Source organism: Calypte anna, chromosome 19, assembly GCF_003957555.1.
Source record: "Calypte anna isolate BGI_N300 chromosome 19, bCalAnn1_v1.p, whole genome shotgun sequence".
NCBI classification, from domain to species: Eukaryota; Metazoa; Chordata; class Aves; order Apodiformes; family Trochilidae; genus Calypte; species Calypte anna.
The window spans coordinates 6,342,692-6,367,576 of NC_044264.1; the positions used below are offsets into that span (position 1 = coordinate 6,342,692).

At 54.8% G+C, this 24,885-nt stretch overlaps 1 protein-coding gene across 5 annotated transcripts in view; it reads right to left on the reverse strand.

Moving 5' to 3' along the window:
* SMG6 (SMG6 nonsense mediated mRNA decay factor) overlaps positions 1 to 24,885 on the reverse strand; it is a 110,628-nt gene that overhangs the window by 3,609 nt on the left and 82,134 nt on the right. For all 5 annotated transcript variants that reach the window (XM_030462262.1, XM_030462263.1, XM_030462264.1 and 2 more), the window contains 5 exons: positions 14,023 to 14,199; positions 11,215 to 11,364; positions 3,862 to 4,015; positions 529 to 740; positions 154 to 235 (listed from right to left, as the gene is read on the reverse strand). In XM_030462262.1, the coding sequence (XP_030318122.1) occupies positions 154 to 235; positions 529 to 740; positions 3,862 to 4,015; positions 11,215 to 11,364; positions 14,023 to 14,199 (775 nt within the window). The remainder of the gene's footprint in view (positions 1 to 153; positions 236 to 528; positions 741 to 3,861; positions 4,016 to 11,214; positions 11,365 to 14,022; positions 14,200 to 24,885) is intronic.

The following is a 24,885-nucleotide window of genomic DNA, read 5'->3' on the forward strand; positions in this document are numbered from 1 at the left end:
CCACAGCCTGGGGCTAGCAGAGGCAGGAGGTGGCACCTTGGTGTTGAAAGAGACAAAATGTGGGAGGGATCAGCTCCAAGGGCTGTGAAAGAGAAATGAGAAGGATCTGTGGGATGCAAGAGAAGGAACAACAAGGACATGAGGATGTTCTACCTTTGTTGGAGGGCATGAAATCCTTGGCCTTGTCATTGCAATAGTGGAGGCAGCAGGAGAGAATCAAGTCATCGTTGTTTCCCTGGAAAAAAAGGGCCACGTTACCCCTGTCAGGAAAAACCTGCAACTCCATGCATGATTTCTGCTCTGCCCTTGTAATATAACCATAGGGCAGCAGAGAGCAGGGCTGCTGGGAGCCAAAACATACAGCCTGCAGGCATCTGCTCAGCTGCCTTCAACAGGGGGGACAGAGCTACTCCTGCTCAGACTCCATGGACCTCAGCGGTGAAGAGTATTGGCATCACCATCATTCTCTCCATCCCTTGACATCACCATCTCTGCATCCTGTCCTCCTGGGTCTGGGACATCCCTTACCTGCTGGCCAGTGGTGTCTTCACTGCGGAAGGAGATGGACTCCAGCTCATTGCCTCGGCTGGTCAGAGCCCTCAGGCAATTGTCCCGGCTCTCAAATCTCTCCTCCAGGAACTCGATGGACTTCCTGGCTCTCTCCTGCACTTGGCGGGCATAGCCTGCAGCCCGGTGCTCCATCTCCGGGCCCTTGGCCAGGCCATCCAGCTCGTTTATCACTTCAAACAGGAAGAGGAGGTACAGTTACTATGGGACAAGGTGCTCCCATGACCTGCTGCTGGAGCACGCAAGTTGCCAAGGCCTTGGGGCCGGGGCACTGGGAGCTGGCTCAGGAAATCTAGGTTCAGCTGCGGCAGTGTCCCTGCACTCCTGGACTTGGCTGTGGGTCTGGAAAAGCTTTGCTGCCTTCCACCTCTGTAGGTCACCTGGCTTGGTCCTGACAGTGCAGGCACCTTGTGTGGGTTAATGTTCCCTAAGGGCATCTCACTCTGCTCTGCAAAATACCAGGACCACCACCGTGTCCCCTACTCCACGCTCCTGCCTCATAACTGATGGCAGCTCCACATTTGGGGTCAGCAACCCACAGCCTCCCGCAGCCTGTTCCTCCTCTGAGCACAGGGATGCCCAGCAGCACCCTGCCTCCTGCCCTGCTGCACCTCTTAGCTCCCTGGACTGACTTTCAGACCCAAAAATCTGCTGCCCTCCTGCCATGGGGCTGCACACAGGAACAAAGGCACTTCTGGGAGCAGGCAGCTCCCACTCCAGCACAGTTTCCCGTGTAAATTGTGGCCCTATCTTCCCCACCTAAAGCCATCATCCCAGACTCCTGGCAGGGAACACACTCTTTCCAACACCTCGCTCATCTGGGTTCACACATCTGTCCTGACACATGGTTTAGCCTGGGATCAGGCACATTCCCAGCTCATTGGCCTTTAGTGGAGCCCATCAAGCCTTAGAGCCTCCTGTTCCTCCAGGAACCTCAGCTGCCTCGACCCCCCAAGCTCAGCAGAAGCCCAAGGGACCCCAGCAGAGCTTCCGGAGGGACCCACCCCCTGGTGCTGGGGCTGCTGGAAGAGCCACTCTGTCGCTAGATCCGAGAGTGTGTGTGCCAGCAAGATGCTGCTGAGGTTGGGCACGTGAGTGTGGGGCCAGATGTGTGCAGAAGCATCTTGTCCTCCTCCCCTGCGATGGGGTAAGAGGGTGTAAGAGGGCTGGGTGTGTGCAGGAGGGCTGGGGTGCACGTGTGCAGGAGGCAGCCTCTGCACTCACTGTGTGTGTGTGTGTGTGTGTGTGTGTGTGTGTCTTTTAGCCATGGCTTCATTTCTGAAGATTGTTTCCGAGCCTGGAGCCAAGTCCTGAGTTCAAGTGGGAACTATGCATTCCTTGGGGGTTCGGGGAGAGAGCTCGGGGTCTGAGGCCTCTCCCCAGTGCTGTGAATCACTGCCCGGGGAGCCTGCGTGATCGCTCTGTTCCATGGTGAGACTGGCACTCACTGTCTGGGTATTCAAATTAAAGCTGCATGGAGCTGCTTTGCTCTTCGCTGGCCAGGCAACTCTTCTTGCTACCGACCTGATGCTGCCATTTCCACACAATGCACGGCTGGGCCCGGGGTGGGGGGAGCCGTGCAAGAACGGAACATCAAACAGGAAAAGCTGGTATTCCCTCCCGAAATCCGCCTTCCTGCTTCCAAGCTAAACAGGCTTCAAAGGGGAGGCTTGTTTGTGCTTCTGCACCAGGCCTGGCTTCTCCATGGCGGGGTCAGCCTCAAGGAGCACAGAGCAGGTTAAAGAGCAAGAGAAACAAACCCAACGCGAAGCTGAGCGCTTAACCCCTTGGTGAATCCCCAGGAAGAGCCAGGAGGAGTGACCCGTGCAGGGAAAGGGCATCGTGTGGATCTCCAGCTTGGTGATGAGGCACAGCACTGAGGTCTCTGCGCCCAGCAGCCACAGCCCCCAGCTCATGTCCTCTGTCCATGTCATGTCCTGTGCAGGGATGCAGCAGGACAGGAGAGCACTGAAGTTGCTCGGTAGCTGCAGCTCCTCTTGCCCGCTGTGGACCAGGCCAGGCTCCTTCTGCAGTCTCAGGGCAGCAGCATCTTGGACAAGGACAGGACCAAGGTTTTCAGCTCTCCTGGAATCAATGCTCCTGGCTGGGGCTGGGATGGAGGAGCTCCACAGGGCAGGTCACAGCTTTCCCAGGTGTTAAGAGGCTCCACAGCCCCCAGGGCTGCCCAGGCTCTGCTGGTGCTGCCACTTTCCTTCCTTTCTGCCACCTTCCTTCCCTTTGCTTCCACACAAAGCCCTGGCATTGTGGTGCCAAGCCATGGAGCTCCTTGGCTGAGCTGAACAAGCAGTCAGCCCTGCTCCCTCCACCCAGGGGTCCCATCCCCAGCCCCAGGCATCCTTCTGGAGCCAGGCTGTTCACCCGACTGAGAAGGATCTGTAATTCTGTGACAACAGCTGGACACTAGCTGTGGGGCAGGAAGAGTTAAGAAAGAAGCTCTGTAATGGCTGGGAGGGCAGGAGAGGGGTTCAAGCATACACCTGAATGCAGGAAATGCCCACAGGACAGAGCTGGCCCACAGCCTCCTGAGGCTGCAGCTGGGTTGAGGCAGCCCATGGGCTCAGCCCTGTTTCTGCCCCAGCTTCTCCTGCTGCCCTTGGGGCTCCTCTGAACTCCAGGTTGGCACTGGGAGGTGCCAGACGCCAGGGGACACTGGCTGGAGGAACACTACCTCCAGCCCAGAGCATGATCAAACAATCAGAGCAAAGGCATCTAACCAAATCCTCCAGCCACCCTGGGAGACCACCCAGCAGCACAGCCGTTATCTGCCAGGGTGAGTGTTTACCAATAACGGGAACCAGCTTGCTGTTTTACTGCAAGCTTTATAAGGATAAAAAGAAGGGCTGGGCTTGAGCAGCTCTGAGACACTGGGACACAGGCCGGCCATTTGCTCAGGCTGCCTAAGCCCCAGCTCAGCTGGGATAAGCTCTATCTGCTCTGATTGTTTAACAATTCTTCCTCCTTGCTCCCTCCAAAATTCCCTCTGAATCCCATTTAACACCCTCCTCTCTCTCACAGCCCCTGGCACCCCCAAAACTCACCAGGAGGAGTTCACTGAGCACTGCAGACAGAAAGCTGGCAGGAAGGGAGAAGGGTAACATGGGATTAAGGAAAGTTGGCCACAGCTGGGGTGAGACAGGAGGAGGACGGGGGCCAGGATGAGCCGAGAGGCTCCAGACCACACAGGCACCATGGGCATGTGGGGCACAGAGAGAGGGAGGTGCCATAGAGGAAATGCCTGTTCTAGGGGAGAAGGAAAGCACTGGTCCTACTCACCGATTAGGGGCACCACCAGGATGAATTTCCTGCAGTCCAGAAGTGTTATCAAGCTGCTGAGATGGTCGATGAAGCCATTGGTGTCTGGGACCAGGAAGACAGGCCTGATCTCCAGCTCCATCTGCCTCATTTGACTCTGGTCTTTCAGCACAGCCTGGAGGAGAAGGACAAATGATGAGTAAGTAGGACATCAGCCCTGTGGACCCTGACAGCAGAAGATAAGCCTGCCTGGCACACAGATCTGCAGCAAGGAGACTGGCAGGAGGCTGCATCCGTCTCACCTGCACACTTCAAACTTCAACTCTTGCAGGTCTAAAGGACACACATGAGTGGGATGGCAAAAGTCTCCAAGAGAGCACTCTACTAGGAAAACAGCCCAATCCAAGTTCTGGAAAGAACTGGGACCAGCACTGAAAGTAGAGGTGTATTCAGGATTGTCCCTTTTGCAGGACTGGAAGCTGCCAGGACTATCTGCACTGGTGCCAGGAAATCAACCCTGATGGAAAGCAGCAGGGAGAAAAAGGGGCTGGAGGAGGGGGGTTTTGGGGCTCCATATGGAAACAGCTCATGGTGACAGTGGCGAAACAAACTGGTTTGGGACATACAAGTCCTGCCAACAGCATCCTAACACAAGGACCCTGAGCAGGCAGAGGGAGTAGGCATCTGTGGGGCAGGGATGATGGGCCTGGGTATCTCACTCATTGTCCCACCAACTCCTGCATGTGCCTTGCCTTTTCTGACTACATCCAGCTGGGAAACCAGGTGGGTTCCAGCCCTGAAAACCCACAGCACTGTCCCTGGCTGAGCCCTTCACATCCACTGGACACCAGAGGTGTGTGTACAGGGGAAGGGTCTGCTGGGTCTTACTAGCAGCCCTTCAGGGTTGCACCTGAACCTCTGGATGATGCAAGTTGCCAAAACTGGACCCAAGAGCTCACGTATTACTTTTGACGCTATCGAAGGACTTGGGCTCTTTAGTAAGTCACAGGCTTAAAACACTCAGGATGCTATTCTAGTGCTTCCTCTACTTAAAAATAGCTTCCCCTGGACTTGCTGATGTTTGTTGCCTCTAATAGGAACCGGTCACCCATGGAGCACAGCAGCACTGCTGTGGAATACATCCACCATGCAAATCCTTGCGAGGCCAAGTTTGCACCCACCCAGGGACAGGAGATGACCACCAACCCTGTTCTGTCGAGCGTTCTCGGGATCTCCCCTGCCCAGGGTGAGGATTTGATCCCTCCTGCAGTCACACCAAAGCCTTAGAGGCACCCTGGAATGCTGAGCTGCACGGGCCAGCAGTGGCCATGGAAAGAAGTGTTTTTTAATCCATTTCCAAGTGTTGTCATCTGGCTTTAAATTAAGGAGGCTTGATGTTGCCACCTCCCACAAGTGTCTCCAGGCAAGGCAATCATAACCTCACCCTCCTCTTCCTGGCAGTGCTGGTCCTAGGGCTGAAGCTCCCACTGACCCCAAGGGATGATGGGCTGAAGGGGCACCATGCCATGTCTGTGACACCTCAGGGATACACAGCCCCCATCACACATGGGCAGCTGAGATGGCAACAGTGTCCCCATCCAGACACTGCCATGGCCAGATACGTGCTGGCTGCCATCCCTGCCTGCCTCTGCCTTCACCCAGGGAGATACTGGCACTGCCCTGTGGCATGGTACAAGCTACAGCTACCTCCTAACTCCACAACTGAGCTCCACCTGCCACAGAAGATGGAGAAAGGCCCTACTGGCCAACACAGAGACCTAGAGCACGTCCCTTATGAGGGGGCGAAAAAAGGTCGATGACCCTGAACTTGCAGGAATGGGGGGGCAAAACCACACGGCGATGACAATCCTACAATGGCCAGTGGCAGGAGGGGACCCCTGTCAGCACCCCAATACAGCTCCCTGACCCCCTGCAGGTGACTTTGGAAGCAGGGTGTGAGTGGGAAGCTCACCGACCCCTCCAGCCAGGGGCTGCGGGGGTGACAGTGGGGGGAGGTGGGGGCGGGGCAGTACCCTTGTGTGTGGCATTTGCCTCCCGGTGGCTTTTGCAAGCCGTACCCGGCCGATTCCTGGCAGCCGTGAGCAACGCCTGTGCCGGCCGTCACGTCCCATTCCTCTCGCCGGGCCGCCCGGTGAGAGAAGGACACAGGATGCGCCGGGAGTGAAAGAGCGAGGTCGGCGGGGAGCGTGCCAAGTCCCCGTGCACAGCTCCGGGCCGCTCGGGGAGCCAGAGGGAAACTCGCCTTTGCAGAGTTCAGAGGCCGGCAGTGAGATTTATTTTTGTTTGTGTGAGTAAAAGGCTGCAGAAGCCTCCGGCCAAGGGGTTTTGGGGCGGGAGGGGGACTGGGGGGGGGGGAGAGGAGTGGCCTGTGATTCATGCGGACGCTGGCTGGCCCCCAGCCAGGGATGAAAGGGAGCCCAGGGAGCCCATGTGCGGGGAACTGGGGAGGTGAGCACCGCGTTAACCCTTCTGCCGGTGCGTGGGGCATGGTCCCACGGGGAGAAAGAAGAGTGTGAGGATGCAGACTGGGATGCGCACAGCTGGGGCCCGGCTTCTGTGCTGTCAGCACCACCAGAAACAAGCTGCTGGTCCTACTGTGCCTCAGTTTCCCCAATGCAAGAATGGGGAGACAGTGGCTCATGTACCCAGATGAGATGGATTTTGGAGAAGACCCTGGGAAAAGCAGTGGGGTTAAAAGAGCAGAGTTATAGCCTCACCTCAGGTAATTTAGGATGGTCGGATTTTAACTGCATCTTATTGGGGTTAACCACGCTGCATGCCTCAGTGACAGTGACCCTGCAGTGTGGGACATGGCAGGACACCTCTGAGGCTGGAGGCTCTGTGCTCCCCTTGGAGCCAGGCAGATCCCTCTCTCCCATCTCCTGCACCCACACACTGCAGCCCTCAGAGCTGCTCCCACCAGCAGCCCCCTGCCCATCCCGCTGCTCTGGCCATGGGGATTTCTCCCAGGAGCTGGGCTGGAGCTGGAGGTGGCTCCCCTGGCTGCCCCAGCTGGTGGCAGCACTGAGATCAGACACTCCTGCACACACAGTCCCAAATTCCCAGCTCATCCATCAGCTGGGATCACCTGGGGGATTCCCCGGAAGCCGCTGCTGGACAGGGATGGACTGGGGACCCATCTCTTGGGAGCCAGGCCATCAGGTGCTATTCTGCAGAGTGCCAGGGGGGAGACCTGAGGGTCTCCACCTCAAGCACAGTGCAGGAGGGGGTTCCACATCAGCCCCAGGACCTCCACACGTGGATCCCAGAGCTCCTCTGCCCACAGCACCAGGCTGGCAGAGAGGCTCAGAGCTACAGCTGGAGAGAGCCAAGTGCCCCATCACCTTTGTGAAGGGCTGTACAGGGTCACACCACTCTGCCAGGACGGATGGGCCGTCACCATCCTGCCACTACCTCTCCTGGTCCGACCTGCTCTCCAACCACGGGGACACCCGGCGCCGCTGCCCCCTTCCAGACCCGCGTGCTCCACGGGGATCGGCGGCGGACTTTCCAGAATTGAGAACAATGCCTCTCCTTAGTCTCTGCTCCAGGGCTTCCTCCTCCCAAGGTTCGTCTCCAGCATCTTCCTCGGGAGTAAACGTGCCCCGTGCCTGGTAGCATACGGGGGCCGCCGCCGTGGTGGAGCCGCCGTGGGTGGGTGTGCATCTTCCGTAGCCAGCAGGCACCCGCTCCCAGGCAGGTGCGTGTCGGCGCGTGTGCACCCCCGGCATTGTTCCTGCGCGCCGAGGAGAGCGTGAATGGGATACGGGGGCTAAATTTAGCCACTTACTCACACCACTGCCACAAAGGAGCGGCTGCATCTTAAGGGGGCGGCCGTTCCGTGGGCTCAGGAGGGACAGGAGAGCGGCTATTTTGGGAAGACGTGTCATAATTGGCCGCCCCGGTTAAGCTGCTTCTGTAATGCTGAGCAAAAACAATAGCAGCATCGAGAGGAAGAGCCTGTTATGTTTCAGGTGGGATGTTTTCAACCGGTCAGGAAACTCGACCGCTCCCAGCGCGCAGCGGCGGCACAAAGGACAGGGGAGGCTGAACAGCATGGACCAAGGGCCTGGCCAAGCAGCGGGGGCAGCTGGGAGCACGGCAGGACCTGGTGCTGGCTGGGGATACAGCTCTGCAGAGAACACTGCTGCCTGCCCTGGCATTGCCACTCGTGTCCACTTGCATTCCTGGCCTCCAAGTACCTGGGCAGCACCTGGTCTCTCCTCTGACCCTGACACGTCGTTGCTGCCACCACAGCCAGGGAGCAGCGGTCAACACATAAAAGCAAAGGGTTGACTCCTGCCAACCTGGGCTGTGCAGGGACACAAGAGGCCATGACCTCCACAGCTCACTGAAAAGAGGCTGGATCTGTCTCTTCTCCCAGGTTACAAGTGATGGGATGAGAGGAAAGTTACAAGTGACAGAATAAGAGGAAACAGCCCTAAGTTATGCCAGGAGAGGTTTAGATTGGATATTAGGAAAAATTTCTTCACCAAAAGAGTTGTCAAGCCCTGGACTAGGATGCTCAAGGCAGTGGTGGAGTCACCATTCCTGGAGGGATTTCAAAGCTGTGTAGATGTGGTGCTGAGCGACAAGGTTTAGTGGTGGTCTTGGCAGTGCTGGGCTAAGTTGAACCTGGTGATCTGAAGGGTCTTTTTAAAAAAAAATGATTCCACGATTCTGCAACCTAACCTTGCTCTGGCCTATCTTCTCCCCCTTGGAATGATGTTTTTGCTCATGTAGGGGAGCAAAGCTGAGCTCTCCTATTCTGCCTGAACCTGGTGCAGGCCAAGGTCTGCCATTCACCCTGCCTGTACCTGTACTTCCCCAGCAGCTTGAGCCACTGTCCTGCACACACCTAGCCAAGGCAGGGACCAAAGGAGCACAGTGAAGTCCAAATCACCCTCAAGGTTTAAGTGTGTCCCTAGCACTGGTTATGGTTGAGAGCAAAAAAAAGGACCTGCAGGGCTGCCCTGCTAGCTGGTGCATGGCAGGTAAGTGGCAGCAGTGATCTGGGGACAAACTTTGGGTGGGAGATGTCCATCAGCTGCAGAGATGGGCTGCAACAAGTGGGGAGCATGGCAAAGATGCTATCTTGCACGGAGATAGCACAAGAATGGCTGCTGGGGAGAAGGCAGGGAATTTAGCTGCAAGAAGCAGAACTCTGCACAGCCAAGGTGAGGCCATGGCACCACAGTCCCCTTGAGCACAGAAAGAAAATTGATAAGCAAGAGCTAAAGGCTTTGCCCTGGGTCACCACCTGCGCTATCAGGCTCTACAGGAGGCACCACCTGCACTTGGGCTTTCTGGGCCCAAGTCCCCAGCACCATTCAGGGACAGCCACATGGCCATGCCTGGAGAGCTGAAGCTCTCATCCATGCTGAGCCATAGATGAGCAGTGAACAAGAGAAATGGGCAGAAAGAAGATCCCCAGGTCCCAAGAAACACAAAGTCTCTTGAGAAGATTAGAAAGGTCAAGGACCACAGGCAAGAGAGGGAAAGTGGAGGGGGTGGATATTGAGCTGGCTCTGACCTGGCCTCCCCAGGCAGCACTTTCCACCCCAGTGCCTCCAGCTCCAGCTGCGTGGTCAGTACCAGAGCAGGGAGAGGATCGGGGCAAGCACACATGTTCTGCTCCAGGCTGTTCCCAGATAGCTACAGGCTGGATGACTTTACCGAAACCCCAAGGACTTCTCCTCCACCCCGCGCCTTCAGCCTCCAACTGCACCTCAGCTCTCAGCTGTGCAGCCCCTGAAGCTGCCCACACCCTCATTTTGACCTCTCTCTGCCTACAAGCATTGGCCCCAGCACGGCTGGGAAGGAAGGGAGGAGCAGGGCCGGGGGGAGAAAGCCCCTGACAACATCAGGCAGCCCCCACTCTCCCTGCAGAATGGGCAGCGGCCATCCCGGGGGGGCCTTGCTGCAGCTGGGCTGGTGGCTGGGGCTGGGATCTGCTGTACACTGCCCTCCCTGAACATGTGCAGTTCCTGTTTGCTGTGTCTGTACAAGGCAGTGGGAAGTGGGGAATTTACTTACACCTCCCGCTTAACAACCCTGGGAGGCTGGAAGGCTTCAGGCCGCTTTAATTTACAGCCCATCTCTCCAATCTCTCACTCGTTTCGCTGCTGCTTTCTTCCTCCTCGTATTAATGTGACCCAGGTACCTGCCAACAATAATGGACTCGCTTGCGGGGGCGGCCCCTCCCTTCCAGCACAACTTCTTCTACCTTCGCCTTGATACGAATTGCTGAAGATTCAAATGAAAAAAAAAGAAAAAAAAAAAAGAAGAAAAAAGGCAAAATCTGAAAGGTTGGGGTGGGTTTGGAAAAGCGAAGCGCAGTGGTTCTGGGCCTGGCGCCAGTAGCCCGAGGGTACACATGTGCACGCTCTCCCAGTAGGGCCTTCAGCAGCCCTGTTTTACAACCACCTCGGCACACACTGCAGAGTTCACGCATATGGCCAGACAGATGTGTCTGGCTTACGTTCAAGGCTGGAAAATGAAGAATTATGGAAGTGAAGGGCCCTGGGCATTAGAGAGGGCGGAGGTGAGGGGGAGGGGAGCCAGGGAGAATTCTTTCCTCTGCTGAGAAATCCTCATCTGGGCTGCGAGGCTGGAGGAAGAGGGGTTGCAAAGCGGTGAGGCAGCCAACAGCCATGTATGTGAGACCGCTCTTAAAGCAACAGCGGTGCACTGCCAGGCTTCTCCTCCCAGTCCAACCAGTTTACTTCACCAGCTCCCACTGGGAAACATGCTCAGATCAGGCCAGGGCCAGGACAGGATCACCTGTATCCCATCTGTTTGTCCCCATAACGATGGCAACGCTCTGGCTGCAGTGGCTGCTCACAGACTTTTTCCTGCCGCTGGCTCCCACATGAACTCTGCTGTTCACGTCCCACCCTCTCCCTTGTCTGCCTGTGCCCTGCTGCACAGAAAAGCTGATTTCTCACCACATCTCACTGCCATGGAAGCCCTGCCTGGGCCAGGGGACAGCCCACTGCCTGGCATATATTGCCTTACTGCCACCAGGTGTGCTGGCAGCTCCATGGAGAAAATATGTCTGGCTTCATGAGGGTCTCAAGAACCCCCAGAACATTCACCTCAGGGCCTGGAAGAGCAGGTATTACACTGGGGGGGGACAGCAACACTGATTTGGTCCTTCCACCAGAGACAAAGCTAAGCTGGTTGCTGGATTTCACACACACGTCACAGGGTGCACACACCAGGGAATCTCTAGGTGCTTCAGGACATCCCAAGAGGGCTGAAGCACAGCAGGGAAATGGCTGCACACTATCAGCACAGTGAGGCAGGATGAGCCCATGTACAAAAGCAAAGCAGCTCCTCAGCCTGTCCTACCTGAATCTTGTCTCGACGACGCTGCTGCTCAGCTACCTTCCTGGTCAGGGCTTGCTTCTTGGCTCTGAGCTCCTTGATGTCCATCTCTCCTCCGCTGACTTCAGCCTCAGAATCATCTTCAAATGCCTCAATCCTCACATCATCTTCCTTCTGCCAGGAAATGCAGAAAGACAAAAGAATGGGAGACAAATCCCTATAACGAACTCTGCTCATTCTCTATCCCCACTTCCAGCAGACAAATCCCTGCCAGGCACGGACCATCACCGCTTGCTGATGAGTGACTGACTACTTCCAAACATCCAAAAGAAGCAAGCAAACTCAATAAGTAGTAAACATCCAGGAAATGACAAGGTGAGACAGGAGGTAACAGGGCACAGAAGGCAACAACCAGAGAGGGCAGGGGCAGCCCTGCGTAAAGCTCTGTTCTAAAATCAAACCCTCTTCCTTGGAAAACTCTTCCCACAGCCTTGGGTGAGTCACCGATTTTTTTAGGCTTCAGTTCTGTAAAACCATGGTATTTCCTTGTCTCTGCTTTGCCTGCGTGTTTAGGCTGCACATCCATTGGAATAAATGCTATGTCTCCTCACCTGTCTGCACTGGGGCTGTCCAGCACTGCCCTAACACTGCTGCCTCACCCAAGGCTTGGGCACACCAGATGATCATCTTGACAGCAAACTCAGATCCATGAACCCAGCAAACCACAGAGCCCATTGCCCTTCTCTATTTTGATCTCTGAAGAGGCCAGAGAGATTTCTGCACCTACTCCAAAATGTCCAGCTGGGCTGGGACAGATGCTTTCAAAGGAGGTGCTTAATCTTGATTTTAAAGCTCCCCATGATGGAACATCAACTGTGTCTCTAGGTCAGTCATTTCAATGGTTAATTATTTATTCTGTTAACATTTGCATCCTAATTTAGCCTGTTTCTGCCATGTTGTTGCTGGCTGGGAACCGTGTCTTTGATGAACTAGTTCTCCAGCCTCTTTGTGGACCATGTTGCATCTTCAGCCTCTCCTAAAGACCCTTCTCTGGCTCTCCCCACCAGAAGGTCTGCAGACCTTTCCCACTGCCTGAAATGGAGACCCCCCAGAATAGGCCATGTTGTTCCTACTCCAGGTGAAGGCCACTACCCATCTCCTCTGCCCAAAACCCAAAGGGTCTGATGGGGCTGGGAGGAGTTCCCAGGTGTAACCTGGGCAGAAAGACCTGCTCTGAGACAGCAGAGGGCTGCAGGGCATGGATCCTGCACAAGATGATCTCCTGGAAGGCTAAGAGCATTGCTACACCCTGTGAAGGCTACCATGGCATGTGTCTGCAGGAGGGACCCGGACAGCAGCTCACAGTCTTAATTTCCAACAAGACCAGCACTGCACAGTTGTGTACTCAATCATTTCACCCAGACCACATGCGTGCTGGTCACAGAAACATGTACTCTTCCCTCCTTGTGACTTTTTAGCCACAGGGAGGAGGAAGATGGAGCCCTCAGGCTCACTTCCCTCTGCTGGGACAGCCTGGACCACACAGGATGGGGGATATCAAGGACAGCATGGCATAAGGGCCAAGGAGCAAAGCTGTGTCAGATGCAGATCTGCTGCAGTGGGTTGGAGTCTGTTTGCCAGGATGATGGTGACCATGTTGGCAAGCTGGAAGCTCTTTTACAATCAGAGCCCCAAGGAGGAAGCTCCAGGGTTGTGCAATGAACTCATGCAGAGGTTCTCACAGCTGAGCAAGACTGTGGGGATGGAGCAGGAGGGAGGTCTCCTCTATACCATGTTTGTTCACAGCACAAACTGGGACTGATTCAATTTAAGGACTGCTCCAGAGAACAGGACCATTCCTGCCATGACATTGGGTACAATATGATGATCTCCCTGTCTCACATGTCAGCTTGAAAACCTCCTGCACCTTTCAGTAGAAGATGGTAAGTGTCCAGTTCTCCCACCTTAGAGAGACATCTCTCACTGCCTGGAGTTCTGCTCTGAGCCCCAGTGGAAAAAATGACCTAAAATCTTGTCAATCAGCTGGAGCTGGCTGCTGAGACAAGGAGGGTGCTGAGCATGTTCTTGCTCTGGGCTCCTCCAGCTGTCAGCTCCCCAGGGCACACGGAGTGAGCCTGGGCAGACCCGGGCCACCCAGCTCCCCGCTCCCAATGCCTCTTGCCCCTCTCTCCTGTTTCCCTGGCCTTTCCAACTGCAAGATTAAACAGAAGAAAAGAGTCAACCTGCAGAGCGGCTGGCAGGGCCCTTAAACACACACACGGAGCCTGGAGTGAAGCAAGGCCTACAGGAACAAGCAAGGGCAGAAAAACAAGAGCTGAATTCCTTAATCACATCAGGATGTGAGAGGCAGGGGAGGGACGGGGCGCCAATGTCAGCTCTTCCTGTACGTGTGCTGGAGGCTGGAGCCCAGGCCTCTGCCACAACCAGCTCCACGGCTATAAACTTGATCCTGAAGCTGAACCCTGACACCCCCCTCGCCCACCTCCTCTCCCGGGGGCTGCGGCACTGCACGTTGTTAAAGCTTCCCCACCACCACCACCACCAACCCCCCTTCCCCGTTTCGGGTAGGAAAAAAGCAGCATCTGGAACTCATAGCAGCACGAGATAGAGGCAGGCGGGCTGGACTGGCAGGAAAGGGCACGAGTGAAGTACACTCGGGAGACAAGGGTTTGCACCCCCCCTGCTCCCCTCCCCATAAAATGCACAGGCAGCTATGCTGGCTATTTATAGCAGGAGCTGCAGGGCAGGCAGAGGATGGGCCCCACAGGGGTGATTCTTCCTTCACCGAGGAGCGCTCTTCCCGCACGGTACCTGATCTTCCAGTTGTTTTCCCTCTTGGCTTCCCATTTCCTTTCCCATGGCGTCTGGGACGGGTGCCACTGACACATATTTTCCACCCTTGAATGCCAGCAAAGGCTCTTCTTGTCCACAAAGGGCTTCCAGGAAATACTTCAGAACTGTGACCCTCTTGCAGTCGGCTGCAATAACCTACAGGGTGAGGATGAGGGGGTTGGGAAGAGGGAAAAGAAAACAGAGTCAGTGCAAAGGGGAGGTGGATGGACAACGGCCAGGGGGGATGTTCAGGGCTAGAAGGCCCAGTGGGATGCAAGCAGCACTGCAGAGCACAGCGGGGATGTGAGGGGTGCCCCTCTTCTTATAAATAGGGATAGAAGAGGTTTGCCCATGCCTCGTAGCCCACTGTCCTCAGGAAAAAGGAGGCAGGCAAACTCAGGACACACAGCACAGATCTGCGTCATGTCCTGCCCCCTCAGTGCACCCCCGGGCTTCAGGGGGGCAGCCAGCCCCCTGCCCAGCCCCACTGAATGGGGGTCTGCCTGCTGAAATGTGAGAGATGAACGATGTGGCCTGTCCTCATGGTTTCATTTTGACTCCATTGCCAGATTTCCCCCCTCAAAAGATGGGGAGGGATGCAGGTGCAAGAGCAGGCAGGTGGGGGCATCTGGGAAAAGCTGAGTCCTTCCTCATCTCCAGCCTGACCCCATCCCATAGGACCATGTCATGGACCAACTGGGGAACCTTGTCAGGGATGCTGGGACTGATCTGGCCAGAAGGAAACTCAATAGCTTAGCTAATTATCCAATTTATGAGGCTCTCAAATGGAGTTTCCAGAGCCTGAGAGCCCAGTGCCTCCACAGATCTGTCCTGCACAGCTCAGCCTCTGCTGGAACGTCTACCATGACCAGCCTTGGCTCAGACCTTGTCCCCTCACCATGAAACTCTGCACCTGCACAGCTCTCCCCTGGTGCTTCCTGCTGACTGACATCACCCCCAGGGAACAGCAAACTGATAGGGAAAAAGTCAGCCAACAGGACCAAGAAGTGCTACATGCTGTAGAGACAACCTCCATGTTGATGCATGACTTCATCCTGCCCCCAGACCTTCTTCCTTTGCTCAGAGCAGAGCAGCCTCAGAAACCCTCATCCCAAAAGGATCCCCCCAGGCTCTCAGGATGGGGGATCCCAAAGCTGAGGTGACCATCCCACACAGGTGACCCAGCCAGGCCCCTCACCACCAGCTCACTCACGCCATGCGATACCAATGCTGCACGTCCTGGCTCCAGTTTGCCAGAGACTGAATTGTCACCTTGCTGTGACACCAGCAGTGTGTGCCCCGGACACGGGGCTGTGCTGTGGTGAGTGAAGGGCTGGCAGAGGCACACGGCCCCACCACACCAGGCTGCTGTGAGAGGAAACTTCTGCTCTTCCACAACACTGCCAGTTTCCTCCCTGTGGGCTAATTTTAACCACCATGTCACTGCAGTGCGTGTCAAAAACCTGACCCCCCTGTGACCCCCAACCTCTCACCCCAGCTACTGCCCGAGGGAGGAACCCTCATGCACCAGCATCCAGGGACACCTCAGGGTTTGGAGCTGTCCCCCTGGGACCCTACATCCCTCTGTACCTGCACCCATGGGTGGAGAAGGAGAAGCCCCTTTCTCCCTGCAGGAGGCAGTTGCTGCTCCCAAGAGGTGCTGAATACAAGAATATAATATTTTAGGGAGCAAGGGACCTGTAACCACTGATTGTGCTCCTAAAAACAGTGTCCTATGGGACAGAGGTGAGCAAGGGACAAGGTGACACAGGCTTAGCAGCCTCAGGAGCAGGTCAGGCTGCTGGGGATCTGCTTTCCCAGGCCAGTCCTTTGCTGCTTGGGATATCCAGCCAGGAGCAATCCCAGCAAGTGTCACCACAGGAACATTTCCATCCTCCTGGCTCTCCTTTAGGAATGATTCTGCACAGGGGAAAAGTCGGAAGGAAAGAGAACAAGAGCAAAGTGGGAATGGCTGTCATGGGAAACATCCCTACTGAGAGCTCCAATCTGCAGCAGCTCTGGGGGGAGTGATGGAAACCTCATTGTCTGCTTCATGTCCAACTCAACTGGTTAATGCTGTGGAGACCCAGCCTGACTCACAGGGGGTGACTTCAGCCCAGGGATTTTCCAGTCCTGGTGTTTGGAATTTCCTTGTGCCCAGGACACTGGGTCAGCCAAGCACTGGCCACCTCTGGCACTGCTGCAGGGGCATGACCATGGCAGCACCGGGGGATGAGCCCTGATGCCACCAGCCTCCTGCAGTGGGATAGCAGGATGCTGTCTGGCTGGTGAGAAAGAGATGGGCACCCTATCCTGACACCAATCCTGAGGGATTTCTCAAGACACCTCGAGAAATTAAAGCCATCAACATCTAGTTGAGGACCTGTGAGGTTTCCCTGTGCGCACAACAGGCTGGGGGCTGACACAGCTGCAGCGCAGACACCTCTGCACAGCAAAAGCTTAAATCCTGCTGTCAGAGTCTCCTGGAAGGGGAATGATGAGGCACATTGCAGAAGAACTCCCTTCACCCACAGCTGGGGACAAGGGCAGGTGGGTTCATTCCTTCCTCCCCTGCAGAAGAAAGAAGTAGGAAACACCAGATTTCCTGCCAAGCCAGCAAAGCGCGGTGCTTAAATTCAGCTCATCTGCTGGGGAGAAAAGAACCCAAGGCCCATGACATAATGCCACAGCAACTTGACTCATGAACACATTTTTCCAGCCCTACATGAATGAAAAACAGGGAAGGAGCAAACACTGCACATGCCCATCACGTGCAGCCCCACTTGAGGAGGATGCAGCAGAACCCTGGGCAGCCAGACTGACCCTGCTGTGGGGCAACCCAGCCCCTGAGATGCTGGGAAAGAAGTGACCTGTGACTGGCACCCAGTCTCTCTTGAATGGCTGAGAGGGACCTTGCGTGCCGCAGAGCAACCCGCTTTTGTCAGAAACTTCCTGTTTTAAAGTGGGAATGTGAGTACCCGCTGCAGCACCGGGATGCCATGGGCAGTGGGACAGCCACTGAGACACCCGCTGGCTCAGGTGGTGAATCCTGGCTGCCAGAATGGAGCATGGTGAGGATGCCAGGAGCTTTGCACACCCTTCCCCAAGTACAAAATGACACTGTGCTGCTGTATTTGGTGATGTGGCAGCAGACACCCAGGTCTTGGGTGGGGAAATACAGCCGCCCCGCACACCCTTCCCCCTCTGCCCGTGCAGTGAGACAGCAGGAACCGAAAGCCTGGCTTCGAGTCATTGCTGGGTATTAAAATAGTCCTGACACGGACACGGCCACTCTCAAAGGAAAACTGAAACCGAGATTTGCTGAAGTGGTCTGGTGCCCCTGGCTGTGACCTGGGCTCAGTTCCCCAGAGGTGCGAGCAGCCAAAGGCATCGCTGAGCCCCTCGCCACCGTGGTGCTGCTCGAGGACAAGTGTCCAGGGACCAGACCACTTGTGAGATGTGAGCTTGAGATGGCTTTGCCTGCAGCAGCTCTGATAGCCAGCCTGATTTCATTGAGAGGTTCCTAATCTTTCTGCTGCATCACAGAGGGGGTGGGGGACAACAGCAACCACCAGCTCCCAGAACCAGCCACCGGTGGCTGCTAGGGCACACTTGAGGTGGCTCGTTAGCCTTCATATATTAAAATACTAATCACTGAGGAAGACACAGCAGGACAGACATTAACACACACTAACTGCCTGTAGAGACCCACTGGGCTGTGCATTAACTGCACCAGCTGGTGTACTTTCCAAGTCACTTTGCAGTGCTGGTGCCACACCCTGCGTGTTTCATCTCCAGGTCTAATAAGGAGTTCCTAGGTCTAACGAGGGGTCCCTAGGACTAATGAAGCTGATCCCCTCTGTGGCTATGGCTGTATTTCCCCCTGTAGATAAAACAGGCTGAAGGGGCCACTTGGCACCTGGCCCGAGACACAGCCCCAACACCGTGTCCTCCAGGAGATTTAAGGGGAGGGAAGGGACTGCAAGAGCAGTGCCCTGGGGGCACATGTGCACCTGGTGCTGGTGGGGTGATACCACCAGAAACCAGCCCCAGTCTCACTTTGGGTCAGAGGCACGGCTGGAGCAGGGAGGGGGCAGCCCCTCTGCCCCTGGCCCTGCGGCTCCACACAGGGCTCTCCTGCTGCTCTGAGCAAGTGGCTGTCACACCCACTGCCGCCTTCAATCAGCTTTTACAACTTGTTAATTTTACGCAGCGTCCTAAAGAGCAAATAACTGGGAGGCAGGAATGCGCAGGCTCCTCCAGCTAGTCCAAAGAGCCTCCCGCAGCCAAGTCAGCTGGCCAGGGGAGCCCCACTTGGCCACAGGGATCTGCCACATCCCAGGGAAAAGGGGAGACACACAACTGGGTCCAGAGAGTGCTGCCCCTTGCCCACAGCAATGCCACACAGTGAGTTGGGAGAAGGGTTTGCAAGGAGAAAGGGCTCTGCCATTGCCGGCTCTGCATTCCTGTGTGCAAGGGGGAGACACGAGCACATCCTGACAGCTGGATTCAGAAGGGGAAAAGGACATGAGAAGTTTGAGTCATAGCAGGGAGAGATCCCATCCCAGATTCAGAGACAGGAACGGGATAGGACTGGGACTCAGAGCCAAGCTCCAGCACGATCCAGTGTGTGGAATAACACTGTTTTTGCAGCATTGGTTTAAACACAGCTCAGCTGAAGCAGCTGAACGAGGCTGAAACCAAGTGAGCCCCAAACAATCTCAACCACGCAGCGTCTTACACAGCCAAGCTGAAACATTTGCACTGACCCCGCTAAAACATCCGCCTGGGCTGAGACTAAATGCCTCCCAGCTCCCTGTGCCTCCTCCTCCCATCCCTGGGGAGCTGGCTCAGAGGACAGCCCAAAGTGCTGGAGGAGAAGCATGGAGGAAAGCACCCGCTTTGGTCTCAGCCCTTCTGTGTTTTCATCTTGCACAGAAGCTGGTTGGATTTAACCCTGGACTTCCCACAGCCCAGCTTCTCTGGGCTTGTTCCCCAGGCAGGATGTGGCCTGAGGAGCCCCCCAACCCTAAATACATGTTGAAGAGGTTTGGCCACCTGGGTAGGTAGGACTGAAGTGTCCATCACAGCTGGGCAGCGGCACTTGCAGCTGGATTGCAACCCTGGTTTCTGCAGCTGAGGGCTGACTTCAGCCACAGCTCATCTCAGAGAAACTTCTGATTTCAAATGATCCCACAAACAGGCTTGGTGGATGTGGCTCCCATGTGCCTGCACCTCACTGTTTGACCTGTGAGCAACCATGGCTACAATGGGGCCCAAACCAAGTCACCATTGGCTCTGATGTATCTCAGACACATCTGGCTCTCTGCAGGACCCAGACCCAGCATAACCAGAGCACAAATAGGAAAAAGATCTACCACATCTATACCTAATGTTCCATGACAGCAGGGAGGTACACCAGAAAAACACCCAGGGCAGACAAAGAAGCTCAGAGGAACCACCCCAGTTGCTCTTCCCCATCGCCACTGCTGGAAAACCACCTTCTCAGCTGAACAGGGGCTCCCCAAAGACAAAGTTTAGCCATGTCTTAGCCAAACCTCTCTCCCAGCACCCAGAGCCTTGCAGAGGCACAGCTCCAGCCTCTGCAGCAGGGGCCTCAGAACTGGGGCACAGGGCCTCAGAAGAGTCATGGGAGCAGATGTGCTCTTGGCCTGACAAACGCCTCTGTCTTTCCAACCTCAGCCACCTCGCGCAGCCATTATTGGCCTTAAAAACTGGAGAGCAGCATGGAAAAGGAGCCAACAGCCCACGAGCACTAGGGTTCACCTTACTTGTCCCATGCAGTGACACAGAGAAGACACACGGGTGATGTAAAGGCACAATGTGACAGTCATCCAATTCTTGGTGTCAGAAGAAGCCCTGAGTAGCCTGCACAGATTCCTACCACAAAGATCCTCAAGATGTAACCAAGGCACTGGTACCGGTCACCATTGGCAGCTGTAGGAGATGAAGGTGAACTTGGGGAAGCTGTGAGCAGTTCTGGGGCTTGAAGCCTCCTCCCAGCAAGCCCTCCCCAGAGAAGGGGATCTTCTGCACACTGGGGAGCAGACCTCCCCCAAGCTGTCTCTCTGCCAGGGGCCGGTTCTCTCTCCCTGACTGGCACCTAGTGGCTGCGGGGCAGGAATACAGACCAGATTTTTATGGATCTAGGCCAGAGGACACTTAAAAATCCACATGGAAACCCCACACTGTTCCAGCCTGTGTCCCTCAAATCCTTTTTGCTGCAGCACTGCCTGGCAGTACCCTACAAAACATCTTGCAGCTCCTCCAGACTCTCTCAACATTTCCTTTCCTTGTTGATGGCCTACCACAGGGTTGGGAAAAGTTGTTTGTCTGCCACAAAATACATCTGAGGGTGCTGGAAGGATGTGACTTGTGTGGAAGAGTCAACACCGAAGTCACCTAAAGCAGATGCTCTGGACGGAAAGCCATTTGCCAGATCCCTCTCAAGCTCCTGTGCCCAGACCTGGAGCAACCACTCCTCTGAAGCACGAGGAGCTACACAGCCCAGTCAGGAAAGTTTCTGATGGTTGCTAAACTGAGCTTTTGGCTTTTGCAGATGCTTGGAAGGATTTGCCCGACGTCTAATTCACCTGTTAAATGTGCAAAATTTGCCAGTTTGTCTCTCCAGCAAGCAGCAGTGTTTGCAGTGGGAGCAGCTGGCTATGGGCTGCATCCAACACCTTGTAAGCAGGTGGTTGGCTGATTAAATTTTGCTCCCACCAGCTCATTCCTACTGGGCATCAGGAAGATAAGAGAAAAGGCATGACTTCAGCCTGGGTGAGAAGTCCCAGAGAAGACGGTGGGGTACAGGATGTCTCCACAGAGAGATGGAGATGTTTCATCTGGTTTATGAGTGAGGCTCCTGCCTGGTTCTCATTGTGTCCTCAGACATTGCCTGCCAACAGCTCAGCTTGAGCTATGGGCTTCCCCACATTGCAAAATGTTCCCTCCAGAAAGGCACTGCAGGAATTTCTGCAGGAATTTCCACTGGAGAAGACATTTGCCTCCACCCCCTATGGCCACACGGCCCAGGGCTGGGCAAACTGATCGCTGCAGCTGTAAAGTATCTGGGGCATTTCTGCTCTCCCAGGTTAAACCTTGAGCACAGGACCAGACATTTCAATTGCTCATCAGAAGAAGGGACTAAAAGAAATCACATCTTTGAAAGAGGCCAGAGCAAGAGGCAAATGACTCCAGAAGAAAGTGAGTCACAGGCAGGGACACCCTGTTACAGTCACCTTGATGCCTTCTCTCTTTCATTGCACATTCCCAAACTTGCCAGGGGAAAAAAAAAAAAAAACAAGAAAAATTCAAGCCATCAAGTAATGTCAAGATGAGTCTGAAGGAGCCTGCTCTGCTCTTCCCTTGCAGATCCCACTGGAACACCAGCCAGAGCAGACAAGTCCCTGAAAGCCTGCCCCAAGCCAGCAGTGCCAGGCTGGGGAAGGAGGAAGGCAAGATCCATGTTCTCAGCAAAGACAAGGAGGTAGCACCACTGTCAGCTTTCACAGGGCACGGGCTGCTCTCTCCACTGCAAGAGTCTCCAGTCTTCCTTTTCAGGGACTGGGGGAATTTATTTCCTCTGCCATTTCGGAGGATGCCTGCCTTGCCAGAGATTGTTTTGCAGAGTTAAGAAAGATAAGAAAGTAGTTAGCAGGCTCTTTGGTGGAGGAAGGGAGGATTGCTTAGTAAGGGAAAGGGGAACGCTCCACTCTCAGCAGACACATGCTGCCCTTCCTCTGAGGCCACTGCTCTGGGATATGCTGGCAATGGGGACACCTCTCCACCCTCAATGTTTCTGGGGGACATCTGACATGTGTGGGGCCAGGCTGTGCTGGTGACCAGAGAAGCTGCTCTCAAGCCAGGGCTAGGATCTGGTTTTCCTGGAATTTGGGCAATGCGGCTGATGAACATTCAACCCAACCTCTTGACTGCAAATCTCAGCGTGCTCTTGCAGCAGTGAAAGCCCTTTTTGCAGGGCATGTGGAAAACAAACAAAAAAAAGACACAAGCCAAGTCCAGGCTGCCCACACTGTGGGGAGAACACTGGGGTTATCTGGCAACCTCCCCAAGAAAGGCCCTCTTGAAAGGGGGGAGCTGGCCTTACTGGGACATTTGCAGGGATGAATCCCTGAAGATCACAGAATCACAAAACAATGCTGGTTGAAAAAGACCTTTAAGATCATCCAATCCCACCATTAACCTAACTGTACTAACTGTCCAGTGCTTAAACCATGTCCCTGAGCACCACATCTACACATCTAACACCATCTAACTGCCAACCATGTTTTTAGCTGGGAACACCCATGGCATGGTGGACTTCCACCTCCAGAAGTGTTAACAGGCCACCATGTCCCTTGCAAACCTGACTTTTGACCTCAGCAGCAGGAGGGAGAGGAGTAAGAGCTGCAGTATAGCCTGGTCATGGCAGAGCTGGTAGGGAAGCCATTTCTGTGAGTTTGAACAGCTTATACATTCTCCATGCAGTTCCTGGACGCCTTCCATGGCAGATGAGAGTTTTATGTCAAATTTAATTTTGACCACAAATATTTAAACTTCCTTGGACCACAAATGCTGTATCTTCTTTGTGGTTTAGTTGGCACCAAATGAGTATTTGCAGATCTCTATATGTCTGTCTGTCATTTAAATATCTCACGGAGGTGTTGAAGGCTTCAAAAGTAGAGGGGCTCCTCAGGCAGAGCCCCTGGTTCCCCCTCTCTGCCCTTCATTACTCAGCACGAGAGGAGCAGACGCCAGCCAAACCCTTGCAGAGGGCAGAGCCACTGCTGGTCAGAGCATTTCAAACTTGCACTGTATTAAAGTTTACTTTTCAGAGAATGTCATCTGAGATCCCACTGTAACTTCCACAGCTCCCTGCCCTGGTGGATATTTGAACTGGGATGAAAGTCTTTTGGAATTTTCTCCTTGTCTTTTAGGAAACTGAAATCTACAGGAGACTTGTTTTAATGAGAATTGCTAAATATCCCCTAAAGCAGCACAGCTCCCACCTGGCTGCTGCTTGCAGCCTCCCCAGGGGTGTTTTCACTTCCTCAAACACAAGCAGTTCTCAGAGGGTGACAACCCTGACCTGCTGAACTGGGATCCCGCTCTGGGGAAACTGGTTGGAGTGGTTAGTCTCAGTGGTAGAATGATACTGATTTCAGGGGAGGCCGTTTGGCCAGGAAAATGCAATGAAATCAACATTATAAAAGGTACCTCCTAAGCCAAGGGAATTCAGCGCTGCTGGATGGGGAGCAGGAAGCACCCAGCTGGGAGGGTGAGTTATGGGGAGCAGCATCCCAGAATCCAAGTTTACACACACACACCAGCTTGGGTCAGGTTGTGTGTGTTTCATTTCCTTCAGGCTTTTTAGTCTAGGACCCAAATTGGATGCTCGCCCCACTGATTTCAGGGGAGCTTCTGAACATGTGGCGGTGCCGTAGATGCTGCTCCTGCAATCCCGCTTCTACCACTCCACCAGCTGATCGTGACAGCACTTGGGGAGCTCTCCTGCACATCTCACCATCCCTTGGGAACCACAGAGCAATCGCATGCCCAGGACAAAAGCTGCAGCGATAGCTGCCCACATCAGAGGAAACAGATACCTGAGTCAGAGCAATGTGATGAGAAACCTCTGCTCTGCAAACCAGAAGCCAGACACTGCTGGTCCACATGCCTTGATGGGAAGCTCAGGGCATTCTGACTCTCCTTAATTTTGGAAGTAAAAAAAAAAAAAGAAAAAATCAGCTTGGCTTTGAATTAGCAAGCAGGCAAAGCCCACGTGAAAGGGCAGCTAGCAGGGCAGGGGATGCTGCCTGCAGGGAGGTGTTTCTCTGATCTCTCAGCTCCTCCGTCAGGGCCACTGCTAAAATTCCGTTGAAAAGAGAGGGTGGAGAGAGGGAAGGCAATGTAATAACACCAGAAAAATGCCACCACAGCTCAGTCGGCTGTGACACCACAGCCCCAGAGATACAAGCAACACTGGCATTTCCACCCACCGCAAGAACCACACCGGCAGCGCGCTCCCGGCGGCTCAGGGCAGGGCGGGAAGCAGCTCACACCACTTCCAGCAGCCACTTCAGGGACTGACAGACGCTGTGTTTTGCTTTACAGTGAAATGCTGCCACTTAGGGGACTCCTGATGACGTTCTTGTGCCTGAGAGCCCATGTCCTCTCCGAGGAAGGGCTGCTATGAGTGAGACACTCCATTAGCCTACCCAAGAGGTAATTTCACGCACTGGATGCAAGCTCCAGCCCGCGCAGATTCTGCTCTGCCTTTAAGGAAGTGAAAAACACAGCTCAGCTACTTATAACCAATACTCAGATCCTTTGGCAGATGAATAATTGCCCAGATCTTGCAGTCACTCACTTCCAGCCGGGCCAAGAGCTGCAAACACACCTAGAGAAGGGAAGGAGGAATTGGCAGGGTGGCTCATCAGCGAGAGGAAAACTATTCGCTGCGTCTTTGTTTTCTGCAGAGCTCCTCCTCTCGGGAGCGGGATGCTGAGCACAGAGCAGGGCCCCTGCCCCGAAACAGAGGAGATGAACCAGAACAATAGGGTGGGGACACTGGATGAGCCCCGACAAGTGGGGTGGGCTGGAGTGGGGGCACTGATCCATCCTTTTGACTTCATTCACACTTACAGCTGCATTAGAGACATTTCCTGAGAGCACAGTAGGAAGAGAGGGGTATTCGCTCACTCCACCCTCCATCTAACACTGTCCTTGTGATCTAGCCTTGCACTGAGAGCCAATTCTGGCCTCTGGCAGAGCTGCAGGCCAGACATTACAAGCGCTGGTGTGAGCAGCTCAGGTCCC